Source organism: Oncorhynchus mykiss, chromosome 3 (assembly GCF_013265735.2).
Source record: "Oncorhynchus mykiss isolate Arlee chromosome 3, USDA_OmykA_1.1, whole genome shotgun sequence".
Classification (NCBI taxonomy): Eukaryota; Metazoa; Chordata; class Actinopteri; order Salmoniformes; family Salmonidae; genus Oncorhynchus; species Oncorhynchus mykiss.
In genome coordinates, this window is record NC_048567.1 from 26,389,285 (window position 1) to 26,408,421 (window position 19,137).

Here is a 19,137-nt window from a genome sequence, read left to right on the forward strand (position 1 = left end):
TTGAGTGTATGTAAACTTCTGACCCACTGGGAATGTGATGAAAGATATAAAAGCTGGAATAAATAATTCTCTCAACTATTATTCTGACATTTCATTCTTAAAATAAAGTGGTGATAATAACTCATCTAAGACAGGACATTTTTACTGGGATTAAATGTCAGGAATTGTGAAAAAATGAGTTTAAATGTATTTGGCTAAGGTGTATGTAAACATCCGACTTCAATGCTTCAACATTGAAATGCCATCTAGTGTTCCATAGAACAATTTGGGGTAGGCCTACATATTTGTAGGTGGTCGACATGCGCTGCCACCCAAGTTATGATTAAAACTAAATTACTATGTGTAAGTAGCCTGCCACAGGACATGGATTTACATCAATGAAACAAGAACTTGAAAATGGCCCCAGGACATAAAATAATTGCAGGGGAACATCAATAAAGTATGCAAAAAAAGAATACTGGGTAATAGTCCATTTTAAAAGTGGTAAATTAGGTCTCTAAAGTAAGAATCAACATACAATAATGGGAAATTTGGGTTAACATGTTTTATTAAAATGAAAGCATGAGCAATGACAGATTTTTGCAAAATATGTGATGCATATTAAAAGGTTTATCAAATGAATAGCAATACAACATATATTACATCATATACATCTTATCGAAAACGTTTATACATATGTTATCATACTTCAGAGGACATGTGATATCATATTATATATGTACACATATTTACATTGTGTTGTGTATTTGTGGTGCTTTTGTGTTGGGAATCCCTTTTCATGCAGAGCTTATTTTATTACATTATATTGGCTGTAAAACTGTTTGTATAATGGAGTTATGAGCAGGTTTACATTGTCATACAAGAACTTAAATGATGCGAGTTATCTTAAAGTTCCAGACAGTTCTATTGGTCATGATGACCCCATTTAGGTTAATTTCATCTTATTAGCTAATGACTCAATGGTGCCCATTGGTCCTCAGATGTAGCAAGCAACCAATGCCATTTGCTTTTACAAAGTCACTTTCAGTGGTCCTCCTCACAACAAGCCAGTCCCAATAAAGAGATAATCCAAGACCACAGTCACAGAGGCATTCTGCAGTCCTGCCTTAGGGCTCTGCTTCATGCCAATTCTCATTTAGCTTGATCTTCCCTAGCCTCCTTTTGGCTTTGGCTTTGTGTTTGTGGAGAAGCTGGGGCCGAGACAAGGCAGGCTCCTCAAACTTCATATGGCTCGACTCGTTGTGTTGCCGGGAGTACCTCTTACACTTGCACGAGGTGACCACGGTGATTTTGTACGTTCTTGTGCTGCCGTCCTGGCACTGCAGCTGGATGCGTTGGGTGCGCGTCTTGTCGTTGACGCAGCGCCAGTCCTGACTGTTCCTCCGGCTCCAAAACTTTCTGCCGTAGCCGCCGCCAATCCAGTTGGGAAGCATCTGAGCGGGGAGGCACTCGCCAGCACATACTAGCTCCTTTATGGGGTTGATGCTTGTGCATTGGCCATCAGAGATGTACTTGGTGGACCTCAGCTCTCTACAGCCAACTTGGCTTCTCTGGTCTGTGAAAGAGAGAAACAGAAAAACGATGAGAATCAAACCACTTTGAAGATTAAAAATGTCCTTTTGTGGCCACAAACAATTTGGTTTCACTTTGAATCCTACTGCAGATAACATAAAGGGTTTTCTATCAGAAAACCTTCCAAACACAGCCATCTATTTGGTTCATTTGGAGGTTTTTGGCACAGACTGTAAGCCTATACTGGTTACTGGCTTGTAGGGAGGAAATGGTGCATTGCACTTGCATGAGAGGAAGGGCTTTAGTGTTCTGAGCTATGTCAATGGAGCTGGCTTTCTTGTAGGATTATCAGCGGGCAACTGGTAGGACTATCAGCACTGTTCTGCTCCAGGCTACAGTTCCTCACTCTCCCTGTAATCCAAGCCAGGGCCCCATTCACAGACTGCCATACACCTCTGTGACAATGTGCCCCCTTCTCTATGACAGAGTTTGATGAATGAAGAGAGGAGAGGCTCCCTTTCTCTCCTTCATGCTCGGGGTCCTGAGAGAGCTCAAGTCAAACAGCGCCACAATCACAGACTTCCTGTGTATAGGAACACACCTCCATTCAGTGGCGCTGACACACGATCACTCCCCAAACGCTAGCCTGGCTGCCCTGGGTGACTCATCTCTGCTGCCCTGCTTGGACGCCTGCCAGGAGTGTGTGTGTATTGAAGATCATTGTGCCAAGCTTTGCCTGGTCTCACTCAGTGGGGGCATCTGATACTGTCTCCGGAGAGTGTCACTACTTAGCTACTGACCAGAGCTTATCATATGTCATTTTAGCAGTTACATTAAGAATGTAGTATATTCATTTCAAATATAATTTAGAGAACACCATCTCAACAACCTAATTGTAGAACCCTCTATAAACCTGCTTGCGCTGGAAAAAATATGTCTATGCACTTGTCTTGAGAAAAAAAAAAAGAAAGTCAATCAGTTAAAAACAAAGCACAATTTCTCAATGTTTTGAGAAAGAATACTGAACAATACTCACCAACTCTATCGTTCCCAGCAGTATTTCCCGCGCCTCTCCCGCCGTTTCTTGCCCGATTTAAAGAGACATTGCTCCGGGCATCCTGCACAGGAGTATCCACGTGCGAGTATAGGATCTCCGTAGCATCATTATTGAACGCCTGGCAACTCCTCACAAGAATAGAAAACAAGAATACAAGGTGGCACGACTTGCATGCGCTCAAGTGCATATTTGCTTCTGGGGATTTAGGGAATAAGCAGATCCCGTGTCAGGTAAATTGATTCTGTGCCTCTGATGTCTGCGGCAGAGATACTACGTTCTGAGCTTGTTTTATATAGGCCTGCCCGAGTCTAGTTTTGGCAACCGCTCAGGTGCACATCATGGGATCTCTTGACTGAAGGCTGGGCGTAACTGGATAACCACGCCCATGTGTCTGTGCGCTAGAGAGCCAGTGCGTCTAAAACATCTGGAGTGATCCTGTCCCTGTCTCTCCAATTGATGGGATTTGGTGCTATTGCGTAATTTATGCTTCTTAAGATCGCAATCTATTCATCACATTTTTAATCTATTCAAAATAATAGAAGAACCCTCCACTTTTGGTCTCTGCAGTAATGTGTTCTTCTTCTGTTAAATGTTTTTTATATATATTTATATATATATTCCCTCATTTAATCATCTTCCATGTTCTGACATGCAATCTCACCTATTCTTCTTAATTCAAAAATGAAAGCTGATACGGTCTGTGTAATTTGCTTTCGGTCTCTGTCATTCTCTTCCTCTCGACCTCTCAATCCCTTGTCATTTTTATACCTAATGATTGGAGTGCCTAGACTAACTGGAGTCTTTGTGTGTGCGCAACTCATGGCAAGGAGAGATATAATTACTTCTGTGGGAGCATTCACTTCAGCCTTGTCTTCCAGATTTGAAAAGAAGTGTCACACATAGACACTAATTGTTGCTTATGTGAATGAAATCTGATACACTTTTGTTCAGTGTCATTATCATATGAACCTTAAATATAGGGCCCTCCTTCCTCCTGTGCAGAATACCACAAAGCATTGAAAACAAAGCAGATGACTGTATCTTGTGATATAATATCTGCCTGAATACATGTAAAGGTGAAGCCATAATAAATTGTTTGTACTATTGTTGATTTTGTAACTAACGACCTTGTCTCTTTTTTACTTTAATGCAAGGCATATTTCACTAAAAAGTTATTTCACCTACCTCACTTCCGCCACAAAATAAAGACAATCAAACCATTTTATCCCAGGAGACTAGTAATACATGGATGGCTTTCCCGTCTACAGTCCTTTAGGTGATGGGGTGAATGGTGCAGAAGTTCATACGATATACCACTGTCATGTTTCTCCTATCTAAAGGAGCAGAAAGCTGAGACAGCACCGTCTGTAGGTGTCCAGACCATGGAGACGTTGACATATAGGAGCAGATCAGGTGACAGAATCCTGTGGGAAGTAAAAGGACAGGTACACAATCCCACACACATTCCTGCACGCACAAATATGCACACACACACAGTGAGTTATTAACATATCGACAAGCAACATGACAGGAGTGTGTATTGGCAGGAAGGGACCCTCATGTGGTAATATGAGGGGGGGGGGGGGGGGGGGACTAGAGAGGGACAACATGGGAACAAAGCCAAGAGAAAAAGTTCATGGGTGTGTAGAATTCACTATGAATCCCCAAGGAAGCCCACTGTATAAATGCAGACAATGGATTTGTGTCTTATCCTAGAGAGAGCTGTTCCCTGTTTGCCTTTAGCCACCAGATTCAAGGTACTGATTTCATTTTACCAATTGTATACTATAATTGATATGAATTATTATGTCAAAATTGTGAAATGTCCCAGTTTACTGTGAAGTATAGAATTGTGAACTTGGGCTACAATTCAGTAATAGGCCCACGATAATGTAATGAAATAAGTGCATGCAATTCAGGGAAACCTTTGTCACCCTGCAGTCAATACACTAGGTAGAGATAGTATGCCATCTACTGACCAGTCGTTGCCATTGTTGAAGGAACTCAATTGCAGCACGAGTAATAATGTCATATCATGAACGTTAAAATAATAATAATAATAAATAAAACAATATCATGATTGTTATCATTTAGCCTCACATTACACCCCCACCCCCCCCAAAAAAAAAACATTTCAGAAACCTGTGCAATCTGAAGATGAGGCAAGAGAACAGAATTCTTTATTATGATAAAGAATATAAAACAGGGGTTTCCTGGCTCCAGGTAGATCTAGTAGGGTGGTTGGTATGGTTTGTCTTTCATGGGTGATAGACATGTCTGAATCACTATACTTCATTTATTTTACCTAAAAGATTGATCAAGTATTTTGAAGCTGTAATGATATTTAGAATTTCACTGCATTCCTACAGGGGCTTCATGATGCTCTCCAGAAGTATGGAATCATGAGGGACATTGATGTCTGTCAACTTTACCTTGCCAAAAAGTAGTCTTGTCATAACTTCTATGGAATCTATAACTTAAGTATTTCAAATGAGGCCCTATTCCTTGCAAGGCTGTGGACGTGATGTGACCTGTAAAAAATAATTTGTTGGAAAATACCAATCATATCAGTATATGCCAGTATTATGTTATATAAAATGCACAGAATGCAAATGAACAAACTTTTATTATAGAGGACTTGTCAATATTCCAGACTTTTCAAGATTCTCCATGCTGAGATACTTAACAAGGTACTGTAGCCAACATCACAAACAGATAATGATACTGCATACAGTTATTTTAAATGTGGGAATGTGTGACAATCAAACACTAGGCATGTCATATCAGAATAGCCAAGAAAGGAAAAATATAATTTTCCCATTTCCAATTCATAATGTTCTGTAAATGTTTCAAATGACCGAACTCTCCTACCATTCCCTCAACTGTTGCATGACAGAAAATTACCTCCAAAATAAAAAAATAACATATATTTCAGGTAAATATTGCCATCTTTATTTTCCTAAGCATATGCTATAACATTGCATTGCATGTTCTGTGTGAGTTTGTCTTGATATGGATCTGTGTTTTCCATCCTCAAGTGCACACATGCCTGTCCTGTTTATAGACTGTTCCCAGATCTGTTTGTGCTCTTGCCAAGTCCATTGCTGTCATTGTCAAGCCAGTCCTTACTGTATGTTTTCCATTCCTAGACACCCTGGGACACCTGACCTTTCATTGGGTTCTTCTTCTGCACAAACACCAAATGAAGAGGCTGGAGGACTGCGTGGCTGAGCTGAGGAACTTGCAGCATCTCCACACTGTCAGTGGGTGAATAGGGATTCCACTGATACTGTACAGTCTAAGGCCCTCACATTTGACATGGTTATGTGAGGAACAACAGATATGACCAGTGGAGGCTGGTGGGTGGAGGAAAAGAAGACAGACTCATTTTAATGGTTGGAATGGAACAAATGGAACGGAGTCAAACGTGGTTTCCATATGTTTGATACCGTTCCATTAATTCCATTCCAGCCATTACAACGAGCCCATCCTCCAATAGCTCCCCCCCACCAGCCTCCTTTAGATTTGACACAGTATTGTAAATTAAAACTTGTTTGACAATTGCTTTTGCAGCTTTTTTCCCCTGAATCGCTACTCACAACAGACCGGATATCGTCAATATGTGGTCCATAACTTGCCTTCAGTGAAGCTATTGGATAGAAGAGGTATGTCAACAAATATTGAAATCACATTCCAAAAATGGGAAAATAGGCAACTAACTCGTTACAAACTGTTACAATACATTGCTGTGTCAAGTCTGGGATCCTTGTTGAACCTAAAGTGATTCCCGGTTGACAGAGATGAAGCAGGAGGAGAGGAACAGTTCATTACAGCCGTTTAGTATAGAACACCATTGTGTCCCCCAGTTGGCAGCTGGGCAGAGACTCCTGCCAGTAGAGAGACTGGCATCTATGGGGAGGGATGACACCTTGCTCAAGGTAAAATACTGTACTGTACCAAAAGAGAAGAGCATTTGCCTTATATTGCAATTCACCAGCTTTTTTAATTTATTGAATTCAAAAATTGAGAAAATATGCAATCAATTTGATAATTTTCATCCGACTTGCAGTTCACTATGGATCAAGACAACATTTAAAGTAAGTCACAAATAAGGGATATGGGTGATTATCTCTTGATACAAATTCTGCAATGTTACAATTGAATGTATGACTCCTAAAGTATTGAACGTTCTTAATGTCTATTTATATGCGCTTCTCTGTGATGCTTATCTCTGCCCAGGAGCCCATTCGGTGAGATAGCATATCCCAGTGTGCACAGAGCCATGCAGAAATCCATCATGCAGTTCTCCACTGTGGACTGGAAGGAAATTTCCACTGCTGGGGGAATGGAACCATCCAGGGGCCAACATCCTCACTGTCATGTTCAGATAACTACACCAGAAACAATAGGGGTGAATCTCAATTGTATTTAACCGATTCTTCATGTCCTCTCTACTTGGCTTCTTCTCAAAATGCATTGGAGGAGAAGATCCCAGGGGAGGAACCTCAGATCTTCTCCAATATGCTTTGAGAAGAGGAGGATGTGAGGAAATACAATTGAAATTCTCGCCTGGAGGTCATACCACTGTGGTGTCATGCTGTATGAGCCTGTAGAGGGAGCTCTAGCTGAATTATAACAGTCAATAGAATCACAGTTTTCTCATTACCACTACACAACAAACAGACACCCCAGTTCAATGTTACACAGTACAGGATGAACTGGAGGAAGAACTGTCTGAGTCTGAGTCTGAATCCTCACTGGTCTACGTTAAGCACAGTTCCCATGTGAGTGGAGTCTAGTCTTAGCCTGATCCCAGATCTGTTTGTGCTATCATGTCAAAGCGGTGTCATACGAAACATTGTTTGGCATGACAAGGAGTGGCAAGGTTTGGCATGACTGATACAAACAGGCTGACACTCAGATGAGTAATCTGTCATACAATCAAAAGCACAGAGACAGTAGTGGTGTTTATTCTGTTGTATTGCAATCACAGTCATTTGACATCTTCGAAAGATCAGTATTCAACAACAAAAAAAAGCCACATTGTTAGAGGGATTTGCCAAATTGCTTTTTCAGGAGGTTACAGTCACTTAATTATTTTGTTCTTGGCCAATTCAAGCCACTTTACTGTATGTTTGGAAACAATGTCCTTTATCTATTAACTAGGGAAATTAAGGACATGAACAAACAGAAAAGCAATTAAACCTACGACTACTTCTTTACATAACACTCCCTGAAGCACTTCGCATTATTCTTGAAAAAAAAACATTAGTGTACAATTTAACATTGGACATGAATGATGAAAAAAAACATGGAATAATAAAAAATAAAAAAAAAGCATAGACACTCGTGACCCTAACCCTTATTCCATCGTGTGCAATAGTGTTGCGTTGCTTTGGTGGAAAACAATGTCAGATCATCAATAAATAAGGGATCCTTTCCCATGGGTTCAGGCCTTAAGCTTGTGTGAAGCTCCTGCGTACTTCATCCCCAGGTTAACTGTTGGGCCTTACATGGCAGGCCTCCCTTAGACCTTCTAGGACAACAGTGTAGACCTGTAGTAGGGGAGACAGCAGGGTGTATAGGCATTGTGCACCTGTGTTGGACGTCCCTTACAGACCTCCTTCAGTTCTCTGTGGCTGGAGTGGTGGAGACAGGGCTGGGGGGAGGGGGGTCTGCTTGGTTGTCAGAGGTTGACGGGGAAGTTGGAGAGTCTTCATTGGGTCCTACTGAGAGGTCCTGCATGGAGCCTGTCGCCGACTCTACCGCCTGGCTCTGCTCTGAGAAACACAAGTGGCCCACTGTTAACATGATGCCTTGTAACACGGCGCAATGGAAAGACGATTTAACCTAACTACCACTTTTGAAGCTGGAGCATCCTATTCAAAACCAAGCATTGTTTTGTAACCAATGTATAGTAGGTGTTTCATGTCATCCTTGGTCACTTAAAATTACAATGAGACATATACAAATTAAACAAGAGGTGACATGAAAATGTACGGCTGAAGAATATTTCTCCAATACCTTTCCTCTGTCGCTCCATCAGCTTGGCTGACTCTGCCTCGTGCTTTTCTCTCTGCTCCTGAAGCTGCTTGCAGACCTTCTTATGGGTGAACCAGTGCATTTTCTGGCAGGCTGGGGCACAGTAAATCACCTATGGGAATACAAAAACGTTGCATGTGTTGGGTAAGAAGAGAGGCCCATGCATCGGATGCAAGGATACCTAATGACAGATTGACCATTGCTATTGCAGTTCTATGAATGATGACAATGGATATATGAATATAGCATTTGACTGTATTGATATGAGTTACTGTAGAAAAGCGCATTGTGCCTACCATTTTACAGATGGAGCATCTCTTCTCTGCTCCCTTCTCCCCACAGGTGGTACAGAACTCTGCATCCATGAAGCCCACCTGTCCTGTTATAGCCTGGGTCAAAACTGAGATGGCTGTAGGATCGTTACCCTGACCAGGACAGAAAGGGGAAATGGTAGAGAAAATTCTAAATATACACAAGATATACAGTACAAACAATTGAAAATGACACTAATGGTCAAAGATTAAGCCTAGTCATGAACTAAAAAGCTATTTTAAAGGAAATTCCTGATTGAGCATACTTTTTAGTCCATGACTAAGCTTAATCATTGTCTGGGAAACCGGGCCTAACAGTATAAACGTTGAAACGGTTATTAAGCCCATAACATGAAACTATTACAAGTTACATTATTACAACTTCACTCAAACTGACGTTGCAAAATGAGTCTATATTAAATACACAGACAGACATCACGAGAGAGAGCATGACTGTAAAAGCACTTTGTGACAAATATTGATGGGAAAAGAGGCTTCATAAATCAATTGAATTGATGACTGATTGACTCACGATCTCCACGGGAGCGATACTTCGTACCAGCTGCTGCAGCAGCGTGGCGTCGCGGTGGGGGAACTTGCGGATGCACTCTCTGATGAACTTCTCCTGGAACAGCGGGAAGCCGTCACTGTCCCGGCCCTTCAACAAGCTGCATGGGGACAGCAATGACATCTGGGGTTGTATGCATTGCAATACAGTATACATAACAATCAAAAACAGATTTAGTGTGTCAAGAGTATTTCTACACATCATCAGTGCAGCCAGATATATGCATTTCATAGCAATTTCTTCCTTATCTTACCGACTTTTTGCATTGACATCCTCTGTGAGTCCAGTTTAATAAAAAATATCTATAAATAGTAATAATAGTGTCCGGGTAACCAGCCCCATATGTATTTACATGTTCATATGTGTATACTCTACGCATGTCTGGGAAACCAGCCCATACAGTCCAACCCCCTCGCCCACCTCTTGATGAGTCCTTCCAGCTTGTCATCACGCTCCTTGAGGAAGGAGGCACACTTCTGCAGCACACAGCTAATGTAGTGCATCTTCATTGCCAGCACCTCGTTCATGTCCTGCTGCTTCACACACTTCTCACAGATCAGCTCCATCACCCGCCGGCACTTCTCCAGGGCCTCCACCTCGGCCAGCACCGGGTTCTCCTTCACCAGAAGCACCATCTGAGAGAGGCAGACAGAGAAGGGGGGGTTCTCATACACTATAAAGGGTGACATAACAGCTCCCTATGTAGGATGGATTGCCAAAGGTCACATAACCCATTATTCCCCAAAAAGCTATGCTTTATAAAAAGGTGACATAACGCATGGATAAGGTTATATTGGTGGTGGTCTGTCTTTGTGTTTTGCCTTTTACAGTTCACCAACAGACTTGTCTTTAGTCGGAAAAGGTCTGCTTACTTTTTTCCCGCCTGATATCCTTGCTGGTCTGAGTGGTCTGGTGTACACATTGCTTTGATGCATCACTTAATATCTCACTCCAAACCCACTATTCCATATTGTGGCCCAGAGACAGCGGTGGTGGTATTTACCTTGACGGGGTTGAGGTTGGTGCTCATGATGATCTTGTGGAGGGGCCCTGCCAGTTTGGGGGGCAGCTTGGGCTCCTTCTCCAGCCCCTGGCGTTTGGTGTAATACTCCAGCTTGGCCCGCGAGAAGAAGTTGTTGATCACCGTCACACAGTCGTGCTGCCCTGGGGAGAGGAGAGGAGATACACCTGGGTGAGAAACAAGCTCCGATGTCTCATTGTGACAGGGGTTGCATTCATAAGGCTCCAAACAGAATGTGCCCTAATGAACACGATCAGAATAAAGGGGGGCAATGCCAATATGGAGTCATTCAAGTTTATTCTACGTCACAGACATCACATCCACTTCCTGTTATGTGTGATATCCTTACTGTACTTACCGACAAACGCAGCCATCTGAGATGCTGTTCGCCCGACGGAGTTGACCACATCTGTCTCCGCTCCTGCATCTAACATCATCCAGGTGATATCAGTCTTACCTAGATGGCAAGGTGGGGAGAAGAGAGTTACCGCACACAGTAAAATTAATGAATTCACCATGGGGCAGGCACCCTGATCTACACAGGGATATCCTTTCTCAGCAATATGAACAGTGAGAAAATATGCCTACCTGATAGCCCGGCGAACATCAGTGCCGTGTATCCATGCTCGTGTTCATTACAGTTCACATCTGCCCCATGTTGCAGTAGCAGCTTGCACATGTCCGCCTTGCCCTTGTATGCAGCGTGCATGAGGGGTGTCATCCCATTCTGAGAAGGACAAACAGAACTGTCAGTAGTGTATGTTGTAGATATGCATCATTTAAGTAGCCTATTATAGACAAATGATGCCGAATTAAATCCACATAAAAATATTTCCCATTGTACAGCATTGTAGAATGCACAATACAGGACAATGAGATTGCGGGAAAATAGCTTTGCTAAATAAATTTGCTAAACTGTGGAGTGCCTGGAATGGACTGCCTGCCTCTTGAGGAGCAGACATAGGCAATGTTATGAAACAAAAAGAGACATGCTGTCTGTGGTTTCCTTACTGTCCAGTTTGCAGACAAATTATGAAGAGCATAAATCAATCAAAAACTAATGTTACAATATAATATCGTTGAAAAATCAAACCTCATCCAAACAGTTGACTCTGACATCCTTGCAGCCCAATAATCTTGAGGCTTCTTGAACATTTCCTGAAAAAAGCATCAACGGTCAATCATTACTTGTACAAGCATGCTATAATTTCAAGGGATTGTATTGCATTGAAAGTTATGAACACTGCCACAAGTTAACCAAGGCTTGAAACAACCAACAGTTATCTTGTCTAGAAAACTGTTTTCATAAATTTTATGAACTGGCTAGCTAGCTAACATAACGTCTAGTAGTACTGTACAATACTAACGTTAGCAGATTAGAGATTTTTATAACTATCTGTACTAGCTTGGCTAGCTAGCTACAGTAGTTAGCAAGTTTCTTTCCAATGCAACTTGCTGAATTGAGCTATCAAGTTAGCCATATAGTCACCATCATTAGAAACATAATTTAACCCATTACATAACGCACTAGTTAAATGTGAAATCGCACAGCAATCTCAGATATCTTATCTAGACTACAGTAGCAAGCGTACTGTCTAGCTAGCTAGCTAGCATTAGCATTAAAGTAAAGAGGATTTACCTGCAGCAATAACTACGAATAATTCCCTCTCCGTGGGAGATAGATCTCCCTTCTTCGGAGCTGACATATTGGCTAGAATTGTGTGTTTAAAAAAATCAGTCAATGACATAAGACAAATATGGATAATTATGAGTGAAACTAAATTATAGACTATCACGTTGTTTGGTTTTCATTCTGAAGCTTGCTAGCTGGCTGTTGGGGTTAAACTGGTGGTTTCAGACTGTACCACGTGTTTAGTACAAGGGTGGGCATTGAAATTCATATGAATTCATTCAACTTTTTCTCTTCCATTGAAGACATTAACACAGAACGTAAATAATATGCATAGATATTATTGCAGTATACAACATTTCAACACCGTAATAATTTATCATAATACGAACCGCTTTCAAAGCCCATTCTCCTCCCCCTTTTCAACATTTGTTAGCAGTTCCACAGAAGTTTAGAAAGTTAATTATTGATATGTTGAAGCGTTTAGACGTACCGTATTTTATACATTGTTCCTCTAGCGGTCAGTGTTCTTCATTATGTTTTAGTGTGGTATAATTCATCACATTTGTTCTTAAGCACGAGCACACTTTCATAACTTGTATAACAAATATTAAGGTGTTTTATTGAAAAGCAATAGTGTTGTTTATCAATTTCCAAATTAGAGGATAAAGGTTAAAGATACTCTGGTGTCGTTATATGCTCCCATTGTTTCAAAAGTATTTTTACCTCATCAAAAATAGCATTTTTTTACTGCAGTAATTTTGAAGCGTAACTGCAGTACACTACAGTTATTCTGTAATTACTGCTCCAAAATACCACAGTTGACTGCAGTTACTGCACTTTTACTGCAGTTTCAAAATTGCAATCTTTTTTTGTAGGGGTTTACCCTTTTTTTGTAGGGGTTTACCCTACAAAAAGATTGCAGTTTTGAAACTGCAGTAAAATGCAGTAACTGCAGTCCACTGTGGTATTTTGGAGCCGTAATTACATAATAACTGTAGTGTACTGCAGTTGAACTGCAGTTATACTGCACTCTAACTGCAGTTACACTGCAAAATTACTGTAGTAAAAAAATATATATATTTTTGGACATATTATTTGCAGCTTACTGCACTCTGATTGCAATCTTTTTTTGTAAGGGAATATTTTATGTGAAATGTCTTACAGTGCAGCCTAGTCCTAGTAAACCTCCAGAGTGGCGCAGTGGTCAAAAGGGCACAGCGTCTCGGTGCTAGAGGTGTCACTACATACCCTGGTTCGATTCCAGGCTGTATCACAACCGGTCGTGATTGTGAGTCCCATAGGGCAGCGCACAATTGGCCCAGCGTCGTTCGGGTTTGACCAGGTTAGACTGTCATTGTAAATAAGAATTTGTTCTTAACTGACTTTCCTAGTTAAGTAAATGATAAATAAATAAACATACACAGTATCTGGTGATTTAAAATAACACTTGGGTAATTACTTGCTCAGCCATCACACATTTTTTTAGCAGCATTTGCATATGTGAAGTCATCATTTCAAGACGACCAATCCGGTAAATTGAAAACCTATTTCCCTGGACTTGTCCCTCCTTGGAATCCTACACACCTTAAAAACGCCACGTTTTTCATTCAATGATAAGACTTCTTACTTTTCCAACTCAGACACATTTGAGTCTGATAATTGCTTTGTTCGAGATGGTTTGCGGAGGATTTGTTTGCACGAAGAATTCCCTATGCGCTCTGAACATACTTTATGTTGTAAGTACCACGCAAAGATGTTTCCATATGGGTACGAATTGTTTTTCGATGATAGGCTATTAATGAAAGTGCAAAAGCCAACATGATTCTAGTCAAGAATGATATAGCCAGGGCAAGAAGGCTATCATGCAAATTAAGTCGTTGTGATACCTATCAAAATGATAGTAGGCTACATTCCAAACAGTTGACACAATGTCTCTCAGTTAATGCAAAGTCTAAATTATTGGTTCCCAACCAGGCGTACTAGGACCTCTGGGGTATTTAAGAAGCCTCATGATACCATAAGCCTACTTGTAATCCCATAAATACATTTTACTTCAGGGTTACTCGGGGCAGAGCAAATTTATGTTGGTGGTACAGTAACTGAAAAGGGTTGGGAACCACTTGTCTAAACCATATCTGTATAGAGTGATAAATTATCGTCATACAATTGCAATTAATGTATAATATAATCAAAATACTCAATGTGATACTTTCCCAATGTCTTAATAAATATTGTATGTATCAAATGTGTGTTTTTATTTCATCTTAACATCTGTCTAAAGACTTTAATTAATCAACCTGAAGGTTGTAGCCTAAATATGAGATGGTGTTGACTTTGCCCACATCAAAGAAATCAGCATGAAGTGTCCTTTTAAGTGCTTTTCCGTTCCTAGTGGACTTCTGTCATCACTTTGTATTGTGCTTGGTCTTCAGATGGTGAGCTTGCTGCTGATTGGAGTAGCTGCTTGGGGGAAATGGTTTGGCCTGGTCTCCAGTATTCGGGTGGTGGCTGGAGTCATTGGCGTGGGCATCTTCCTGTTATTTGTGGCCTTCGTGGGCCTCTGTGGAGCCCTAATGCACCACCAGGTCCTGCTGTTCTTTGTATCCTTCAATCAGGACTAGGGTGACGTTGCCCCTAGACACTGAACTTGGGTCATGTTTTTTTTGCATTTTTCCCAACTAATGGTTAAGATTAAGATTGGGAAGCTGATCCTAGATCCACTCACTTTTCATCACCTTCATGTGGTGGTGTGTGGTTGTAATGTGTTTTCTTCATGTCCCCTATCATTACATGGTTAAGTGAATACAAACTACAACACCTACTGAAACAGAGGACTGTTGTATACTAGAGGATCTTAGTTGCAATGTGTACCCAGACTACTCTTAATAACTACTATTTTCTCACTTTATGAACAATTCTTTCAAATACAGTCTCGCGTTGCCTAGTTTGTTTCCAGAGGGTTGTCACATGTGAGCTTCCTTAATTGGCCTCAGTACATGATTATTCTGTTCCTGGTGTTCATGGTGCAGCTGTCAGTGTCTGCCGCATGTCTGGCTATCAATAAAGAGCAGCAGGTACGTGACAATATATTATGTGTATAGTGTGATTCATGACCACTTAATCTGTAGAACACCTTAAATAAATACTGGAAAACATTCATACTTTCCTTCTGTGTCCTGTATTAGATATTTAACAAATGGATAAGGCACAACATACATGGAAAGTGTGAATAATTTCCAGTTGATCGCAAAGAAGCACTCTGATTGACGACATACTGAATGAGGTTCTGGTCACAGAATTCAAATCTCCCTGCACCGCTTCATCCATTTCCCCCACTGTAGAAAGAACTCCTAGAGGTGGGCTGGAACAAGTCTGAGGCCACTCAGAAGGATGTGGAGAAAACTCTAAACTGCTGTGGCTTCTTCCATCCAGACTATAATGGCACCTGTGACGCGGTAAAGACTCTGGCTTGTTATCAGTGTAAACCAGCAACATGTTTGTCAGATAGTGATGGACATATGACTTAAATGATGTCCTGTCTACTTGCTTCCTCACACTACAGGACTGTTTCTCCAGCCCATTATCCTGCGACCCTTGTGCTCCAATCATCCAAAGTCATGCTGAGGAGGTTTTACGCTTTGTGGGTGGGATTGGATGCTTCTTCAGCTTCACAGAGGTTAGCAACCTGCTGTAGCCTCATAGCAATGCACCGGCAATGGGTAGAACTTGCTGTGTAACATAGGAATCCCACAGCCTTTTACTATGTAAATTGGAACTGAAAACATAACTCTGTAGTGGGGACTTTTACTGTCTGCATTTTTATATTATGTCATCGACACTCTATATTTTAGACTTTTGATTTTGACTTTTTGGCTTCAGAAATGATTTCAACAATTCCAAATCTATTGATATCTACACTGAGTGTACAAAACATTAGGAACACCTCCCCTTTCCATAACAGACTGACCAGGTGAAAGCTATGATCCCTTATTGATGTCACTTGTTAAATCCACTTCAGTGTAGATGACCGGGAGGAGACGAGTTAAAGAAGGATTTTCAAGCCTTGAGACATGGACTGCCATTTAGGGAGTGAATGGTCAAGACAAAAATATTTAAGTGCCTTTCAATGGGGTATGGTGGTAGGTGCCAGGCTCACCAGTTTGAGTGTGTCAAGAACTGCGACGCTGCTGGGGTTTTCATACTCAACACTTTCCCATGGGTATCAAGAATGGTCCGACAGGACATCCAGCCAACTTGACACTACGTTTGGACACATTGGAGTCCAACATGGGCCAGCATCCCTGTGGAACACATCTCACCTTGTAAAGTCCATTCCCCAATGAATTGAGGCTTTTGAGGGCAAAAGTGGGTGCAACTCAATATTAGGAAGGTGTTCTAATGTTTTGTACACTCACTATGTATTGTGCTTTAGTATTCATTTAATCACATTCATTTTTTCCCCATCTAATTTCAGATCCTGGGAGTGTGGCTAACACACAGATACAGAAATCAGAAGGATTCCCATCCAAACTCTGGTGCATTTCTATAACTAGCCTGTTCATAAACTCAACTTTGCACTGTCATGCATTTGTATTTAGAACCTGTGACTCATCTACGACTGTTTCCTATTCAGATATTGCCATTGCTGTGATAATATAACTATGCGTTGATTTATCTAACACTATTGACTTTTTTTTTGACAAAGTTAGTGAAAACAATTCCAATCAATTTGAATCTTGAGTGATGGACACTGAAATTGAGAGCAGTTACTTTAAGGTTAAATTTGACTGAGGTCACTGATTGGAGTCGTGATCAAATGTCATAAACCTACTGTGCAAACCTTATACAAACAGAGCACAGGCAGAGCGTAATGTTTCCTGGTAAGCTGTCTGTGGATTCCCAGTTTCAAACCCGGCTTTCTTTGGGTACCTACACAGTGCCGTCTTTGTTGCGTGTATGGGGGGGGTGGTATTAGATGTCATACGGATGCCAACAGATTCGGCTTCTTTTTCAGATTCAACTCTACTGAAGTTTAGATGGAGTTGATCACTTCACAGGGCATGTACCAGTACAAACATTAAGCTTTTTTTTTTTTGTCTGTGTTTCTAAACGGTTAGGCCGTATCATCCTATTCATTTGAAATCTGGACGCGTCAAGCGTTACACAAACTGATTTTGTATCAGTTCATATTACAACCCATTTCTAAACATCTACTTTAGGCTATTATCACTCGCATTGACAATGTCACAACCAAAAAAAATACAATTATCAAAAGGAGATTCAGGAAGAAAATAATTGACTGAGGTGATTTCTTCACTGGAAATGGGGTAGTGTGACTTCAATGCTTCATCCAACTCACACTAGTTTAACTGTTCTCCAGTGAACATTGGGGTTTGCATAGAAACTTGCCTTGCCTCATTTGGCCAAACCCCTCTGAGATCTACTTTAGATACAGAGCACAGTGAGTTGCAATGCAGTCTTATGACCTACTAAGAAAATGTAACTTAGTGCTGTTAGTCACGCCTAGGCTACATTCCTGCCATCCAAACAGGATAGGAACCAGGAACTGACTGTGTAGTCCCTTTCATTCTTCTATAGGCTGCCCAACCTGTTCATGAAGGCATCACCATACGTAAATCAATCTTAACACAATGTTAAAGCAAAGCTAAACAAACGGGCTCTTTTATATTTGTATGATCAACTTAGCACATGTGAGCTGTTCTGTGATAGTGTTGCTAGTGTATAGTGCCACTAGCTGGCAGTGGTAACATATTTCACCATGCGAATGATCGTTGTCAATCCCTTAGACCAGTAGGTCACCAACCGGTCGATCTTCAAACATTTCTGTAGAAAAGCGAAAGATAAAGGCTTGCGTTCCCTTTGTGTTGCGCTGTTGGCGGCATGCGCACTTGATTCAGAAACCATGTTCACCGAGAGGCAACGTGTTCCAATTTTGAACCATTTAATTTGTCTGAAAAAAACAAACTCCACCTGACCGGGCGATCTGGGGCTAAATCGAGTGCGCCTACTGTGCTGGCCAATCGGATAGCTCAAATCACCGTGCTTACAGGCTTCCAAGACCTCGGCCGCGACAGTTGAATACTATCCGACGTAAGATTTCATAACGTTCAAACCATGACTACAGAGATTGTCAAAGAATACAGCAAAGAGCTGCTGTTTTATGACTGAATTAATGTAACATTTTTGATTCAGCACTGTCAATCTTTATTCAACACTTGCAAAACAAAACGCGCTTATCCAAGCTTTCACTCCCGCTGTATTTATTAGGTCTATTTTTAATATTGAACTTTCTCCGGTCAAAGGAACAGCACGAGTTCGATGTGGTGCGACTGCGTTTCGCCATCAGGTGTAAGACTGTGTCCCCTCTCGGGTCAGTGTCACCGGAGGAAAGGAAGGAGATGGCAGGGACAGTGAGGCGCACCAGCTGCTGTGCTCTCCCTCAGCTGAGACTAATGCCATGTTCAAAACAACTTAAATCTCCGACTTCAGTGCGTCCAAGACAATTGGGAAATCAGGGGAAGAACACTAGATCCGACTGGGAAAGATCGTTTAGAACGATCATCCAACTCGAAACCCCCAAATAAAGCACCATTACAATTAGCCCAGTAAAATATAAAAGCAAGTTATTTTAATTTATGCTCAGCTGTACCTTCTAGTTGCTACACCAATCTATTGGTGATCTATTTTGTATTCAAAACTCAAATGAAATATTATCTGGTCTGAGAACAATATTGTCAGGGGAGTGTCGTTTGGCTGGGCTAGGCAGTCAATTGTTTTTAACTGACTTGCCTAGTTAAAATAAGGTTAAATATAGCCAATATGCTGTGATGCACTAGGCCTACTGCACAAACCTCATTCTTACAGAACTGTTTTTATTAAGGTAATCTAAAGTCTGGTGGCTCTGCTTGCTTTTTGATTGCAAAGGTTGGTGACCACTGCTCTAGACAACTGAAAGGCTGGTACTAGTTTTTC

At 41.2% G+C, this 19,137-nt stretch overlaps 3 protein-coding genes across 5 annotated transcripts; 1 reads left to right on the forward strand and 2 right to left on the reverse strand.

Moving 5' to 3' along the window:
• Window positions 1-526: 526 nt before the first annotated feature.
• On the reverse strand, window positions 527-2,898 carry LOC110516015 (sclerostin domain-containing protein 1-like). Its single transcript, XM_021594671.2, has 2 exons — window positions 2,549-2,898; window positions 527-1,555 (listed from the first exon to the last, which is right to left on the reverse strand). Exons 1-2 carry the CDS (start codon window positions 2,754-2,756, stop codon window positions 1,107-1,109), a joined length of 657 nt encoding a protein of 218 aa, XP_021450346.1. The 5' UTR covers window positions 2,757-2,898; the 3' UTR covers window positions 527-1,106.
• A 4,633-nt stretch (window positions 2,899-7,531) lies between these two features.
• Window positions 7,532-12,613, reverse strand: LOC110516029 (ankyrin repeat and MYND domain-containing protein 2). Of its 2 annotated transcripts, none has more exons than XM_036973486.1 (10): window positions 12,534-12,613; window positions 11,605-11,669; window positions 11,100-11,238; window positions 10,870-10,968; window positions 10,494-10,654; window positions 9,911-10,125; window positions 9,455-9,590; window positions 8,908-9,036; window positions 8,594-8,723; window positions 7,532-8,349 (listed from the first exon to the last, which is right to left on the reverse strand). In XM_036973486.1, the coding sequence occupies exons 1-10, from the start codon at window positions 12,568-12,570 to the stop codon at window positions 8,195-8,197; spliced, it is 1,266 nt and encodes a 421-aa protein (XP_036829381.1). In that variant the 5' UTR covers window positions 12,571-12,613; the 3' UTR covers window positions 7,532-8,194. The 2 variants fall into 2 exon arrangements, with proteins under 2 accessions (XP_036829381.1, XP_021450353.2); XM_021594678.2 differs by lacking the exon at window positions 12,534-12,613 and adding an exon at window positions 12,151-12,383.
• A 1,098-nt stretch (window positions 12,614-13,711) lies between these two features.
• On the forward strand, window positions 13,712-17,127 carry LOC110516043 (tetraspanin-13). Of its 2 annotated transcripts, none has more exons than XM_036973529.1 (6): window positions 13,712-13,877; window positions 14,577-14,744; window positions 15,138-15,218; window positions 15,486-15,599; window positions 15,707-15,820; window positions 16,619-17,127. In XM_036973529.1, exons 1-6 carry the CDS (start codon window positions 13,755-13,757, stop codon window positions 16,691-16,693), a joined length of 675 nt encoding a protein of 224 aa, XP_036829424.1. In that variant the 5' UTR covers window positions 13,712-13,754; the 3' UTR covers window positions 16,694-17,127. The 2 variants fall into 2 exon arrangements, with proteins under 2 accessions (XP_036829424.1, XP_021450357.1); XM_021594682.2 differs by having other exon boundaries at window positions 13,713-13,880.
• Window positions 17,128-19,137: the final 2,010 nt, after the last annotated feature.